General features: G+C 42.1%; 3 protein-coding genes across 6 annotated transcripts in view; all 3 read left to right on the top strand.

Annotated features, from left to right (window-relative positions):
• Positions 1-4,813, top strand: part of myom1b (myomesin 1b) — a 50,113-nt gene extending 45,300 nt beyond the window's left edge. For all 4 annotated transcript variants that reach the window (XM_083778017.1, XM_083778019.1, XM_083778018.1 and 1 more), the window contains 7 exons: positions 180-218; positions 314-419; positions 863-1,026; positions 1,243-1,279; positions 1,446-1,468; positions 1,910-1,965; positions 3,502-4,813. In XM_083778017.1, coding sequence (XP_083634143.1) covers positions 180-218; positions 314-419; positions 863-1,026; positions 1,243-1,279; positions 1,446-1,468; positions 1,910-1,965; positions 3,502-3,741 — 665 coding nt within the window. In that variant the 3' untranslated portion in view covers positions 3,742-4,813. The remainder of the gene's footprint in view (positions 1-179; positions 219-313; positions 420-862; positions 1,027-1,242; positions 1,280-1,445; positions 1,469-1,909; positions 1,966-3,501) is intronic.
• Positions 4,814-5,585: 772 nt separating this feature from the next.
• On the top strand, positions 5,586-9,522 carry LOC310867618 (uncharacterized protein; the record flags this gene model as incomplete). The annotated part of the gene is made up of 4 exons (XM_083777733.1): positions 5,586-5,590; positions 6,121-6,145; positions 6,748-6,889; positions 7,167-9,522. The coding sequence occupies 4 exons, from the start codon at positions 5,586-5,588 to the stop codon at positions 7,415-7,417; spliced, it is 423 nt and encodes a 140-aa protein (XP_083633859.1). The 3' UTR covers positions 7,418-9,522.
• A 1,923-nt stretch (positions 9,523-11,445) lies between these two features.
• The window catches only part of LOC310868004 (phosphatidate phosphatase LPIN2-like), a 28,018-nt gene continuing 23,491 nt past the window's right edge, over positions 11,446-15,972 (top strand). The window contains exon 1 of the mRNA XM_083778205.1: positions 11,446-11,535. The gene's annotated coding sequence lies outside the window, so the exon portion shown is untranslated. The remainder of the gene's footprint in view (positions 11,536-15,972) is intronic.

The following is a 15,972-nucleotide window of genomic DNA, read 5'->3' as shown; positions in this document are numbered from 1 at the left end:
AAGAGAATCAATGTCTTTCGAGCTTGTAGATCTGCTACTTTAGCTATCTTTGAATTTTAATTAAACAGTTTTGGACATATTATGAGGTTTCCACCCGACAGAGACGATATACAATAGTCAGTATTACATGAGTATAGCACAGGCATTATTAATAATTATCAAATGTTACTCTTTTCAAGCCTTCAAAGACTTGATGAACGACGTTTTCAGTGTTATCGGTAAGCATTGGCTAATAATATCCATGATAACACTGTTTGGCCATTACAGTTTAGAATGTTTCTCCAATCTATAACAACACTGTGTGTTTCTCCAGGCAACTCCTCCACTCCATTGAAGATCACAAGCACAGAACATGGCATTCGACTCTACACCTTTGTCAGCTACTATAATGATTTACTCCAAGTCACCTGGCAATGCAAGTATGTTGATGACCACTTACTCTGTAAAGCCTCTAGGGCCCTATTTTCGTCAGTGCAAACCCCTTATTGCCTTATTTTACTATTTTGACACATTAAAATAGTTCAACTAGCCGATCTACATCAACACGTTGTGAGATTGTAGATCGGCTATTTGAACTATTAAAATTGATGATGATTTTTTTTAAATGAAACAAATCTATGAAATTCCATACATACTGTATATAATACAGTATATAATTAATCTAAAATAATCTGTTATTTTATGTCAATGTTCCCACCACCAGAATAGGGATTCACCCATCCCACCCCCCATTTCTTTGCTAAAGTTGAACACTCTCAGGATCTTATATAGTGTATGTATTTGATTTGTTTCTGTGCTTGTCAATTGTGTCACATACAGTATGATGTCATATACTGTGTCTCTATTGTTTGTATTGCCCCAGGGACTCCGCCATAGCTTTCACAGACCGCATCAAGTGTGGTGTGGTGGGAGAGCAGATGTATCTGCAGATTGCAGAGCCCACAGAGAAAGACACGGGCATATATGCCATCGTCTTCCACGATGGAAAGGATGGCTTGAAGAGGACTGTTGAGCTGTCAGGCCAAGGTGAGATATATCTGGTGTTGATTTTGTCGACTAAAACTGTGACGGAACATGTTTGTCGACTACCTTTTTTCACTGAGGAAAACTAAATGGAAACGATGACAAAACTATGACTAACTATACTGACAATTTCGTCAATAAAAACTAGACTAAAATGTTAGGGAGGGACTAGTGGAGATAATTTTATTTGTACCAATGTTCTGTGTTTTTGTGTTGCAGCGTATGATGACGCATACGCAGAATACCAGAGACTCAAGTGAGTAGTCCGTCATTTAGTGGAGTCGCGTCACTATATCACCGTCGCTCTCTATGATTGTTACTGTATTGCCCTTGAGGAAGTAATACAGAGAAGTACTGTAGGAATGCAAATCCTGACTCTTAACTGTATTTCTTGTTCCATCTTTTTTTTCCCCCATCGTCAGAGCTGCTGCTACTGCAGAGAGAAGTAAGTACTCTCCAGTAGTTGAGCTCAGATTTGTGTTTGATGTATCTCGCTCTAGTCTCATTTCCAGCTTGTGTACCGGTATATCGTCCGTCGGGTGAAAATACCCATGTCCAAAACTGTTACTGTTTTGAGATTCTAATCCAAAAGTAGCAAAATAGCAGATCTACTAGTTTGAGCTTGTGGATCTGCTATTTTTGATGTTTTTGTGTGACGCTGTAGTATGATCAAGTAGGAGCGTTAATTCACAAAAAAGGTTAGAATATGGAGATACAATATTTGTGCCTGACAGCAATTATGTATCAAATCACAGGGGGAAAATAGCCATCCTTCAATAGCTTAATTTATAGTTAATTGCATTTCTACTCCGAGAGAATAAATCAAGCTTCACGCTGTTGTTCATACTGCGGTAGATTTGTGCTGATTTGCTGCTGTTTGTTTCAGATCGTGCTCGGGTTGCGGGAGGCCTGCCCGACGTGGTCACCATCCAGGAGGGCAAGGTACGTACGCTGCTTCAGCTCAGCTGAGAGAGACGTCACTTAAAACCACTTGGACCCTCTGCATCCATATTGTGCACGGAACCTTATCCACAAGTAGCAGATATACAAGCTCACAATACGTTTCTATAGCTATATGCAACGTGCCGTGACCTTGTATATGCTATTTTTGGCATAAATATTTGGGGCCATATCTTACCTTACGCCATATGCCTACATTTTTTGTGCTATTAAACTATAATCTGATCGACACGTGAGCTTGTAGATTAGCCATTTGAAGTAGGCCTGTTTGAAAAATATTTCCGTCTTGGCTGCTCAGAGTGTTAACTATGAAACCTTTTGTTTTTGTCACCTCACTCTCAATCCCTGTCACTTACAATCGTCACTCTCAATCCCTGTCACTCACAATCGTCACTCAATCTATTACTCACAAGTCACAATCCTGGGCATAATATATTGTGCCCAGGTCACGTGACATCACTATAACATCATCAGGGATGATAGTAAATCATATCATAGTAAATGCAACCTGCTGTCGCAATTTTGCCCATATGGAGATCCCTGATACGCTAATAAAATCTCTGTTATTCCCATATACTGTATGGAGATTCCTGAATGGGATCAATATTAAGCCCATATATGGGAATGCCAATATATGATCATATAGTGACAGTCTCATGATAACCACTGTGGTTGCTGCAAAGGTCGCAGTTAACTATGGAATCGTATACATTTCCCGTCAGTCAGTCAGTGTATCACTCAAAATCCCCATATGGTGCCCAGGTCTCGTGACATCACGATCCCTGATGTCATAGGAAATGCGACCTGCTGTCACAATTAAGCCCATATATGGAGATCCCTGAGGGCGGGGGGTAGAGAGAGAGACAGGAAACAAGGAGTGACATGCAGCAAAGGTCATTGGGGTCAGAAATCAAACCTGTGACCGTATTAGCTCCCCGAGTGTAATAGTAAGAGAGTAGCGACACGCTTTGATCTCGCTGCAAGGCGGGTGCCTATGGGCTATAGTTCCAAACATTGGAACTATCCCATTGAGATAGAATGAGCACTTCCACATTCCATTGTTACAATGGGAGTCAACGCTAGTTACTAGATTACTCTGTTAATTCCTATATGTGACATGCGCTTTAACCAGCGTTGCTCCTGGTTTTAGCAAGTCTGAACAGCAGAAAACCACATTTGAACCACATTCCAGAGCCTCGTTTAGACTGCCAAAAACCAATCCGACTCCAATCTGATTAGGAAATCACATTTGGGTGTGATCTAAACGGTTTAAGTGGTTAACTTCAGTTAGTAATTACAATTTCGATTATTATTACAAAACATACATTACATCAACTTCAGCCCTACGTATACTTTTATTTGAAAATAGCCGATCTACAAGCTCACAACGCATCTCAGCACGTTTTGAGCTTGTAGATCTGCAATTTTCAAAAGAATTTTATGCATTTTATACATTTGAAAACCTGTGAAATGGGACATTCTGCATAATGAGTACATTCTAATTTCTATCTGCCTCAGGCCCTGAACCTCACTTGCAACATTTCGGGTGAGCCCGTGCCAGAGGTCACCTGGCTGAAGAACGACCGGGAGATGGTGTCCGACGACCACTACATCCTGAAGTTCGAGTCAGGCAAGTTCGCCAGCTTCACCATCACCAAGGTGAACCAGGAAGACTCCGGCAAGTACTGCATCCTGGTGAAGAACAAGTACGGCACGGAGAGCGCAGAGTTCACCGTAAGTGTCTTCTCCTCCACCTAAAAAGGAGAGCAGGCCCGCCCGCCGGCCTCCGCCAAGAAAAAATAAGAGGCGGTCCAAACATCTTTGACGTAAATATGTATAAAATCATAGCGCACCGTGAAAAAAGGAAGAAAAAGAAACGTGAGGATTTGATAAGAGGAAGTGTACTGTACATGCTAAACTAAAATGGTGCGAAGTAGCACCAAAAGTGGTTCTTGGCTCATAATCATGGGGGAACCTATGTTGGTGCTATCTAAATACTGCAGTAGCTCAACCACCCAAGAGAACCACAGAAGAAATGCCATTTTGTTTGTGTATACACTGCAATGTCCTGACTGTCAATTTAACTCTGTAAGTGTAAAACAAAATACCCGTAAGGGTGCAGTAACTCTGGGGTGGTGTACATTTCAAATCTGAATTGAAATTAAATGAAATGTCCAAAGAGTTCAGAGAGGCATCCAAAGAGTGGCCAAGATTTAACATTTGTGTACACTATTTGTCAATGGTGTCAAATTCACTGTCTGCTTAAAAGCAATGGCATTTTGTAACATTATGCCCACCCCAAAATGTGATTGTTGCAATTTTCTGCGTTTGTGTGTATGAAGTCTCAAAGGGGCAGGCAGAGAGGTGAATGTTTGTATTAATTTGCTGCAGTGAGAGGTTAAAACTGCCTGCAAAGAAAGTACTGGTACAGTTAGTACTGTGAGAGATGATAGGTTGTGGGCAGATGAAGTTGTGAACTCCTGTAATGTGCAATTTTTGAATGGATTCTACCAGTGTGTATCCCATTTCCTTCACAATGACCACGGACGATTGTGATATCACCTCCACTTTTTCTGTTTGTCTATTGCGATCACCATGCACCCTATCCACACCCCACTCTCATTTAGTGACTATGTTGTTCACCATCACTGTTGTTTCGTTGTTCACCTTCACATATATTTGTACATGAGTATGCATGTCACCTTCCCTCTTCCTCTGTGATTTTATTTGGCGATTTGACATCACTGTCACTGCTTAATGCTAGATCACTTCATTTGCTCCCTGTCTCTCGAAAACACTAATAAAAGAGCATGTGTTCCCTCACCACCTCCTCTCGACTCCTTTCACTGTGTTCAGAACCCTGTCTAGTACCCATATAACTGTCATTCTACTGTCTTACTATGAAATGACGAAACCTTCCTTCCTTCTGTCCTTAGGATTTTGTCTTCTCAGTGAGTTGAATCGATCTGAACTTGCACATTGACCAATGGTATATGAAGGGAAGGGACTGAGAAAACAGATTCCTCACTTTTACACAATTTCACTTAACTGCAGCATGCAGTGCCAGCATTAATTGATCGGCCAGTGTAGGCGGTTACTATACTTTGGTCCGACATACCATTGGTCCGATCGACTACCTACCCCAAACCCTCACCCTAACCATAACCGCGAGCACGGGGCAGCACACCTAAACCTAAACCCCAACCCTATCCCGAGTCGGACCAATGCTCCTTCGAACCAATGATATGTCGGACCAAAGTATGCTCCCTGTGTAGGCCATATTCTAGTCTAATAATTGTGCTGCACCAATATGTACGCGTGTGTCACATGGTCAAGCAACAACCCACAGCATAGCATGTCCTACCAACATTGACACAATGACCAATTGGCGTACAGGGACTTTTATGTATTTTGTGGCCATTCTCATGTCCCAAGATGTCTGTAATATGTATGTATAGTTGCAATCAACTTCTCCATTCACTGGGTGATGTGTTGCAATTTCTGTTGACATCAAAGGCCACCACACATTTAACTCGATGGATCCATCCATATATCCATGTATTACAAAGTATCACTCCACTACTGTGTGCACCCTGCTTGAAATGGCGTTTGTTTACCAAACGCCATCAAGAGTGTGCTTGATTTATTATGTTTCACACAAAAAACAAAACAAAAGCGAAAGTCAACCCCAAGACTCCACTTCGCAGTTAGCTTCCTCTGCAACTAAGCTCACCTAATTAAATTGTTGAGAGAAAACTGATCTTATTTCATCTCTTGACAGACTCTGAACAGTGAACACCAACATTAAATGACGCTAAATATCTCCCAGTCTGTCTCAGACATTTATGATAGGCCTCATCTGCTTGTCACACTTGCACAGAGTCACAGTGGGGAAAGTATACAAAGTCGGGTATAAACCTGTTCACTTCAACCAATTATCTCACAATGGACAGACTGGAGTATTTTCATGTGTCTAATGTTGACACACTTATGAAAACAGTATACAGCACTGGATTTTGCACTTGGATCATTAGTATCTCTATATACACCAACACTTCTAGGTGAGGAATGCTGAGCTGAACTCACTTGAGCAGACATCAATTATGTCTGTGAACATGTGTCCCCATTTCTTTTCAGAGTCAGTGACCAGAAAGAGTTCATGGTGTGTGTACACTGTAGACCAAGAATGCGGGTAGAATGGTATTAAAAGCAAACAAAGGGTTAAGTCAGCAGCATCTAATTGAAACACCCCTCACAGTTGGGGTGGGATTCTGTCTGATAGATCTTGTACACTCAGTCTATCAATGGCTCAATCTGCAATAATGCGCAATGGTTGTCACTCAGTTATAAAATGTCTTGGAGGAATTTAAGAGATCGTCCTTCCTATGGTTCAAGTAGGGTCTACAGTCTAAAGGCCAAGCTCTCACACCAATGATTCGCAACGCAACATGTTGAAACTTGCAATAACTTGCAACAGAAGCCTAAAACGGCACCCACCTGCAAGGGGGAGAGACCCTTTGACAAATTATATCACTTACCCTCCCTTACACTTAATTAGAAAGTCACAGGACTAAATAGATCACTCCAAGATATGGATCTTCTCATCGATGGTTAGTATAGTACGTAGGTTATGGATCATTCAAATTACATTTGAAGTGATCTGCCTTGGGGTAAGTATGCTTATAATCATTGTGTGTTAATGGAGTCTGATTTGATAGCAAGGCATTATGTGATCACGTCTAAGATCTAATCCTTCCTTGTCAGCTGATCGTTACGGAAGGCAAAGGAGACTTGGGAATTACTTCATATTTGACTGATGACGATGGGAACGTACACTATGGCCCAAATACCAGACTAGACAAGAAGAAAACTCCAGTTACAGGAAAGAAAATGCAGAAACGGAAGGGTGAGTGAGATGAGAATGACGGAGCTCAAGCTGTGTGTGTGTGTGTGTGTGTGTGTGTGTGTGTGTGTGTGTGTGTGTGTGTGTGTGTGTGTGTGTGTGTGTGTGTGTGTATCCACATATGAAACATCTTAATGCGTATCATAACATACAAACATGGAATTGTCGATCTCTTTCCTGTCCACGTGATGAATACTATTACAGATAGTTTAATACTTTTTTTATTATGATAAAGATTCACAACTCAACCTTTCAAAACCATTTTTGTTGCACTGTACAGATTCAGTCATTCTGACGATTCCTCCCATGGAGAAAGTGGGGGACAAAGCAGAATGCGAGAGTGGCAACAAGGCGCAAGTACAGAAAAAGGACCCGGAAGGTGATGTGATTGAAGGCGAAGCCGTAGCCATGAAGGCCTTGAAGGTTGTAGAGAAAAAGGCTCAGGAAGATGCGATACATGAAGCTGAAGATAAAGCTGCAGCCAACGTCTCAGAGGACACAGCTGCTGTTCCTGGCATGATGCAGGAGTAGATGCTCCTATCAGATGCTGAGGAAACAGCTTAGACAGAGGCATAAACAGGGAACGCAGACTTTTTTTTAAGGCTAATTTACACACTGAACTGTGGGTTCAATAGAAACAAATGGCACCTGAAACACCACACCAGAAACAACAATTCCCCTATTGCTCACAGTGTTCCCCACAATACACACGGGTAAACATGGCTACATGAGCATAAACTACCAAATACATCACCCCAATGCATTCCTCGTGGCAAAAACACAATAACAGAACATTAATGGACACAGGCATGATATATAGTTGGGAAACCCCTTCCCAGCTGGGGATACAACAATAGTACTTTGCCATATTGACTGTGACAGGGTTAGGGTTACTACTACGCAATTTACCAGCTGTGCTTGTGAGAACGAGATTGATGAGTTTTTGATTTTAATTAATTTAGCTTGGGCTGGGTCTGGGAATACTTATTTAGTTTTTTTCTCACTAATAAGAGACCACATAAATCTCTGCTGAATACCACATTATTTCTGAACACATGAATGGAATGTGTAAGTGCAGGTCAAGTGATGGACTACTAAAGTACGGACCAGATTCGAGTGGACGTATGTAAGGTAGCACGTACAATATAAATGTGTCCTTCCAATCCTGATACCCATACCTGGTCGATACAGAGTATCAATCCTATACGGATACCAGTGTGTAATTTAAATAAATCAAGGACGGTGGTCCAGGGACTAATTGGAGTTACAGACCCTTACAGGTCTGTAACTCCAATTAGTTACATACCCTTACAGGTCTGTAACTCTCAGTTATGCAATAGGGGTCCTTGAAATTAAGAAGTCTGTGAACCACTGATGGAGGAATAAATAATTCCATTCACAATCGTTAAAGTGCAGCTAAAAGTTAGTATAATAATAATAATAATAATAATACAGTAAGTATAAAACAGTCATGCAACATCAACTGAAGCATTCAAAATATGACTGTAAATTACATCACGTGATACATTACAGTAAGTAAGTAGCCTTGCCGAGCCATGAGGCCCATAAGGCAGGAGCCTATCTCCTGTTTCTGTAGCGTGAGGCAGCTTGGTGTACAAGTACACCCCCTGGACATGACGCTAGTATGTCGCAGGGGATACATTACAGTACATGGTATTATTGAAATGGCATAGACCGACATACTCGCTGATATGAATACCAGCCGATACAATTCCGATACTGGTATCAGCTCTACGTGTACTGTAGCCTCAGGAGCTGATGGCCATCGTGGCTGGCTATTCCCCCTCCCCCTCTCCTCCTGGTGAGAGTGGAGGCGTAGAGAGCGGGAGGGATTGAGAAGAAAGGACGTGATGATGGGAGAAAGGAGGGGTTGTGAAGCAGAAGAAAATGGCGAGTCATGCATTCACACCAGTGGTGGAAAGTAACTAAGTATATTTACTCAAGTACTGTACTTAAGAACACTTTTGAGGCAGTTTTACTTTACTGGAGTTACTACAGTTTTCAATTTCAATTTACTTATACTCCATTACATATATGTTGCTACAAATATTGTACTTTTACTCTACTACAATTATTATCTTACTTTCTAGATACTTTTGATTTAGATTATTATTATAAAACATACAGTGTATAGGCCTACATTAACTACTTTGACTGTTTGAAGATTGCCAATCTACGAGTACTTCCATTACTGAATCACACATTCATGCAGTGGCGATTGCAAATGAGTGCCAGTGAGACGTATAGGGTGGTCTTAACCCATTTTGACCTGAGATCAGATTCTAAAAATGTCTTCTACATCCTGACAGTTTCTGAAAAAGCTATGTTGCTATGTCAGTCGTTCTTCGATTTAAAAAAAATAGCAGACCTACAAGCTTGTAGCGCGCCACTCGGTGGCGCACTATGAGCTTGTAGATCTGCTATTTTTCAATAGCTAAAGCATAACATAATGCTAACACCAAAAGGGGTTCCCGCCTTAATACACCCTGAACTTGCATTGTCAGCTTCATTAATTGATGACAATATCTAACGTGTGTACTCATGGCACAGAGAGTGGAATAAGAATCGTACGTCACATTTTGTTGTTTGCTTTTAAATTTGAATATGTTTGAATGTTTTGCTGTAATCAATCATTATTGTGCTTGAATAAAATTCTGTTCACATACTCGTGACTTGTGTCATTATAAATCAGCATATCAATTGGAAGGTTCACTTTTACATAGCCTACAGGCCCTACACACAAAGGAGCTATATGAAGTTACTACAGTGCCATAAACGAGACATTCTTGAGGTGAAGCAGAGCAGAATTAATAAACAGCTAGGATTAACAGAGAGGCAGCATGTATGTATGTGCATGCATTTTGTCTGCTATGGGTCCAATTTCCAAACCCTTTCATCTCAAGGACCCCATTCCCAAAGTTTCCGGCCACAGCCACAGCCCCCCAATATATTATATGAGAACCCCCCATCATGACAAGCTTTATATTAAGGTTGTCTCTACCAGGCCGAAGGCATGGGGAGAGAGTATGTTTTGCACTCCGTCTGTCTGTCAGTCTGGTGGTCCGTCCGACGTCCGTCCGTCTGCGTACAGCTAATCTCCGGCACCGTTGGCCCGGTCATTGCGGTCAATGCCAAACTCTGGACACACAATCCCTGGATGCCAACGACTACTAACCTCTGCCCCAAATTCTTCTGAATGGCCTGTTATTTGACTTGGTTCCACGGGTAGACATTGTGAAAATAGCCAATCTAAAAAACATCTAAAATCTACAAGCTCACAAGGCATCTTCCGCCGTAGCCTGAAAACCCACCTTTTCAGACTCCATCATGGCCCATAGCACTTACCCTAACCCCTTAGATAGCATTTCTGTTGGCTTAGATAGCATTTGACACAGACTTATAGCATGTTATGTAGACAGCACTATAATTGTATTGTATATAGTCATAGCACGCCATAGTACATATGTATAGCATAGTAGTGAATATGTATAGTTTATTATGTATAGTGTATGTATAGTTTCATCATATAGATATTCCACTGTTACCTTCTTAGCTTACGCATGTTTCATGATAAATGCTTTTATGTGATGTATTCCCATGCTTTTGTTCTTGCTTAAATGTAAGTCGCTCTGGATTAAGAGCGTCTGCTAAATGCCTAAATTGTAAATTGTAAATTGTAAGGCATTGTGAGCTTGTAGATCGGCTATTTTCACATTATTTGCCTGTTTCTTATATTATTTATTTGACAATTTGGCCAAATGTTTAACCAGTTTAGCATAGAAGTCTGTTGATTTTTGATGCAGTGAATGATGTAATGTTAAAAAATCACACCTGTGTGAACTGAGTGGTGCAACTCCCCCCCAGCCCCCACCTCTCTCTCTCTCTCTCTCTCTCTCTCTCTCTCATTAGCAGGCAACGTAGTGCAGCACTATCTCTCTCTCTCTCTGTGTTTCTGGCACAGCAGCGCCACTTTTGCCCCTACTGGTACTCATAGTCACACACATCACATAGGTTAACACCGACATTGCTGTTCCTTTACCACTCAAAAATAATGCTCTTAAAAGTCCTTAAATTGTCACTTTACTTTACTGTCACTCCCACCCCCGAGTGGCCCGAGAGAATCATCCACTACTCCCCCAACCACTGGGGGTCTCGAGCTACAGGTTGAGAACCACTGTCCTAGAAGGAACCCCACCGGGGTCCCACTCCCCCAACCTACTGGGGGTCTCGACCCACAGGTTGAGAACCACTGTCCTAGAAGGAACCCCACCGGGGTCCCACTCCCCCAACCCACTGGGGGTCTCGACCCACAGGTTGAGAACCACTGTCCTAGAAGGAACCCCACCGTCTGCGGCAGCACAGGCAGGCAGCACTGCAGCATCAGTGTCTTTTTTTTCCTGCGGCTGTTATGCTGACTAGATTGTAATCACGTGAAGCCTGTGCAGGCTAGAGTCAGTGTCAGAGCAGAGCAGAGCTGCTGTTCGTGGTCACATGGTTTCTAAACTACGATGAAACGCAAAGTGGACTGAAGCAAGGCGACAAGGCGTCAGACAACAGTCACAACACACAGTCTGCCTGCCTCAGAGCCGAGAGAGGAGGACCCGGCGAATGTCTGCCTACAACTAAAGGTACGTTCTCAACCGGTTGGTTTAACTCCACTGAAATGGTAGAGGGACATATTTCCACACGTGAAGAGCATCGCATATCATGAAGCCTATGGCATCATCTTATTAATCTTTATTTTTTTTAGAAGAGCTATTGAGTTACCGTATTAAAACTTGACAGTCACTCAGCATCCTCCTCGGAATAGCGACAGTGCTCGATCGGCCACTGCAGAGCGTTGTCATGGACATATTATCTTACAACAAACACAGTATTGTCGCACTTAGCCTGTACAGTACAGGTTGTAATATTATATTGTAGGAAATGTGATTGTGATATAATGTCCGTTTTCCACAAACGGCGGCTAGTTGAGAGATTCCCTATCAAAGCTGAACAGACTGGTTGATAAACAAGAGGTCATAGAGCACTCGGCACACTGGACACGGTGCCAGCCATGGCAGCAGCCAGCCAGGTATAGAAACTAGATCTGCCGTAAGCTTGTAAACAACAGGATTATCACCTCACTCTCTCTCAAGGTGCTTTGCTGCTCTCCTCAGTCATAGTTGATAATTATAATAACTGGTTAATGTTGTAATCACAATACACATCACAATACTGACATATTTGTTACTGTGTCTGAGTTACTGTATATTAGTGGTGGATAAAAAAAAACATACGTAAAAGTATCAATACGGCAATCTATGTACCCTCTGTTACACGTAAAAGTCAGGTAGGCCTACTCAACATTTACTTGAGTAAAAGTATTGGCTTAAAATACTTAAAAGTACCAAAAGTAAAAGTACTCGTCATGTGGCCCGGGCCAGCCTAGCGGTTCGGGCTAGGCTGGTATTCTGCCTGACAGCGTGTCGCGGGTTCGAGTTCCGAACCTGACGACCTTTGCTGCATGTCACAAAGACCCCCCCCCCCCATCTCCCCATTTCTTGTCACACTACTGTCTACCTAACCTCGCCACCAGCCTTTCCACTGTCTACCTATCAAAGGCATGAAAAAGCCCCCAAATATATCTTAAAAAAGACTGAATGCTGAATGTATCATATCATCATCATCACCTTTAATATTTTCATCAACTTTATTATTTCAACTCGCAGTTGAGGGGCATTAAGTCTCTCATTTTCAATGTAGCTGAGATACAGAACACAAAAACAGGAATAGGCCATGATACAGCAATATTAAATATATGAATCAGAAGACGGAAAATACTCAAAAAACCCATTCATCCCTGAATTGACCCATTTTATGTCTAAAATCATACCTTAAAAGTACAATATTTGCCTCTGAGATGTAGTGGAGTAGAAGTACAGTAAGTGTTGATGTTGAAAAAAATACTCAAGTAAAAGTATCACAAAATTGTATCACTAACAGTGCATGTCATGTACGGTATAGTGACAGCCCCATGCACATAATAGTATTGCGTTGCAATATTGCATTGCATTCAGAGACATAGTTTCAACTGTCCCCTCCCCATTGGGACTTGTTCAAAAAGGAAAGTGAAAGAGCTGTGAGGTTGTAAATGTCACACTTTGACCCACACTTTGACACCCATCTATAGGCCTACATCGTGCCATTATGAGTTGAATGAATACACATTAATTCAAAATATCCCATTTTGAAACCAGACAATGAATGATGTGCCTACATTGTCATACAATGGGAAAACATACGGTAGGCCAGGCCTAGCCTATCAGAATAGACCAGTGGTTTTCAACCAGTGGTCCGGGGTTCCAAGTGGTCCCCAGCTAAATTATGGAGAGTTGGTAACCAAATGGGACCCTTATTAGATCTTTAACTCTTGATAGCGTAAATCCCTTATGGGACCATTTGGTTTTATTTTACGCACTCAAGAGTTAAACATCTGCATTACTTAATAATTTACAAGAGGTCTACACAATTAAGAGAATGTAGAATTGTTATTATTATTATTTGGGTTATTTTGAAAGTACTACACCACCCTCACAAGGAGTGGGAGATCCTACAAACACATACGGTATATAAAATGTCACTAATTAAAATATATCATCATATAATCAAGAGGAATTATCAAAGCATCAACATATATTTGAGGTTTTCTTACCACATACACCTCATGCCTCCGGGAGCTTCCCAAATCAGGCTTCTGGCCAAACATGAGGCCTCAAACCTGGGTCACCCCTTTAAAGAGGCAGTGCTACATTTTGATCAACATTTGCCTGTTGTCTCTTATATGGTACCGAAATCAATACAGCATGGAATTGTGCACCAAATCTTATCCAACAACATCATATTCTAAGTAACAATTGCGTTTAGGTGATTATGTAAAAATTGTTAGATCTTGTATGTGGGCTTTTTTATCTTCTTCTTTTTAACCACATTTGGGTGCAGTACAGTAGCCCAAAGTAGAGTACAGTAGTACACCACACTGTGTAGTCAGCTGAATCCTCTCACTGAAGAGAGCAGCAGTGTTGCCATGTCCGCTTATTATAAGCGACTTTGGACTTGTTTTTCTGTAAAGTTGCTTGTTAAGAACGCTACAGTCTCACAACAACGCGCCACGATGCAACATGTTGTGGTCGTCTATCGTGTAATAGCTGTGTGTGTGTGCTCATCATGTGGCCTAATAGTCAGTCACCTTTTTGGTCTTATTTTCATACACCTGGTTGCTTGTTTCTCTTGCAAAATCTGGCAACACTGGAGATTAGTTGTACTGGGCTGTTATCATGGCTGTGTGATGCCTGTCATCTGACTGGAAACTTCTGCATTGTTCATTACAACCAGTGTGTCGTGCTCTGCACTATGGCTACAGTATGACCACATATTCAGATTAAACATGGTGGGGGGGTGGGGGGTGCAGGGCTGCAGGCAGCCTCTGAGACGGTGTGTGATGTAACAGTTTATAAGGCGGAGGTCAGGTCAGGGGCTCAGTCCTGGTGGTGTTTTGTATTCACATGGATGGAGGGGCAGAGCAGAGGCCATAGTAGCAGCAGCCATATGGTGCATGGTACAGACCAGAGGAGGAGATGGATTTGGGGAAGAAAAGAAAGAAAGGGCCAACACAGCAGCTCGGGCTGAGACTGCAGACCTAGTAAGTCCCAGGCAGCAGGTGTTCACAGGCTGGACCTATGAGTCCCAGCCGGCAGCATAGCAGGTGTTGTTCACAGCCAGGCTGGGTTCCTATGGAATGACATGGGAGTTTCAGGGAACCATAGACATCCTCATCAGGCCAGAGCTATTGTAGAGCAGAGAGAACAGCAGCACGTACACCTAAAGTCCTCCTGGACTCTGGTAAGTTTGGGGTTTAACCTTTCATTAGCAGTGGTAACTAAGTGCATTTACTCAAGTACTGTACTTAAGTACAATTTTGAGTTACTTTTCCCATTTTGAATAATTTTTCTACCCAACTACATATCAGAGGCAATTGCCAATATTTTAATATTGTACTTTAACTCCACTGCAGTTGAAAAGCAGCTGTTAAATAATTGATATGTTTACAGGATAGCATTTTTTGTTTTGTTTGCAGAAAATGCTTTAGCTACTGTTATTAGATCTCTCTTGGACGTTGAGTGGGCTTGAGGGGTTAAAGTCCAGCCAATTGGTATGCAGTTGTTCAGCGAGTGAGAAGTTGTTTTAGCCTTTCTAAGGGACTTAATGCATTCTAAATGTACAGTTACTTACTGTACTAGAACGAGTGATTCTATTTAACTTTTCTGGCCTATAGTTCTGACATTTGAATGGATGCAGGCAGGCCTGGACTGGCCACTTGACGTACAGGCAAATACCCGGTCAAATGCCCGGTCACTCTGACAGCATGAGAATGACCTGAACAGTATAAAAGAAAGCCTCATATGCCAACCAACACACACAGCATCTCCAACGATCTAAAATCCCCAGAATCTACAGGACACAAGCAAGATACAGGATACAGGACACAGGACACAGACCTCTTCAGGACTCTACTATCAAGACCTATTACCTTCAGAAGAGGATCAGCATCAAGAACACCTCAACTCATACGAACCAAGGTGTCTCTCTCGCCTTACAACCCAGATACCTTCGTACCGTATACAACTCCTACAGTACACTCCAAGGTGTCTGTCCGGCCCTACCACTCAGATACTTTCGTACAGCCTTACAACCCAGATACCATGACTAGCTTCACTAAGTCCATCTTTCCAATTACACCTGTTAAACATCCAGTTTTTTTTAAGATTTATTTTGTGGCTTTCGCCTTTTATTTTATTTTATAGAGGGATAGGTTTACAGTAGGCTGACAGGAAATGGGGAGAGAGATGGGAGATGACACCCAGTAAAGGCAGTCGGGATCGGGAGTCGAACCTGTGGCACACTGCCAGACTGGATTAGCAGCCAAGGTGCCCAGACGGCTACGCCAGCCGCCCGGGCCATCCCGGTTTAAGTTCTAATCGGACACCACTGAGGCGGGTCCAAACCTAAACTTTGGATAACAGTCC

This window comes from Protomyctophum parallelum, assembly GCF_964188405.1.
Source record: "Protomyctophum parallelum genome assembly, chromosome: 12".
In the NCBI taxonomy this organism is placed as follows: Eukaryota; Metazoa; Chordata; class Actinopteri; order Myctophiformes; family Myctophidae; genus Protomyctophum; species Protomyctophum parallelum.
This window is presented reverse-complemented; position numbering and strand designations above follow the sequence as displayed.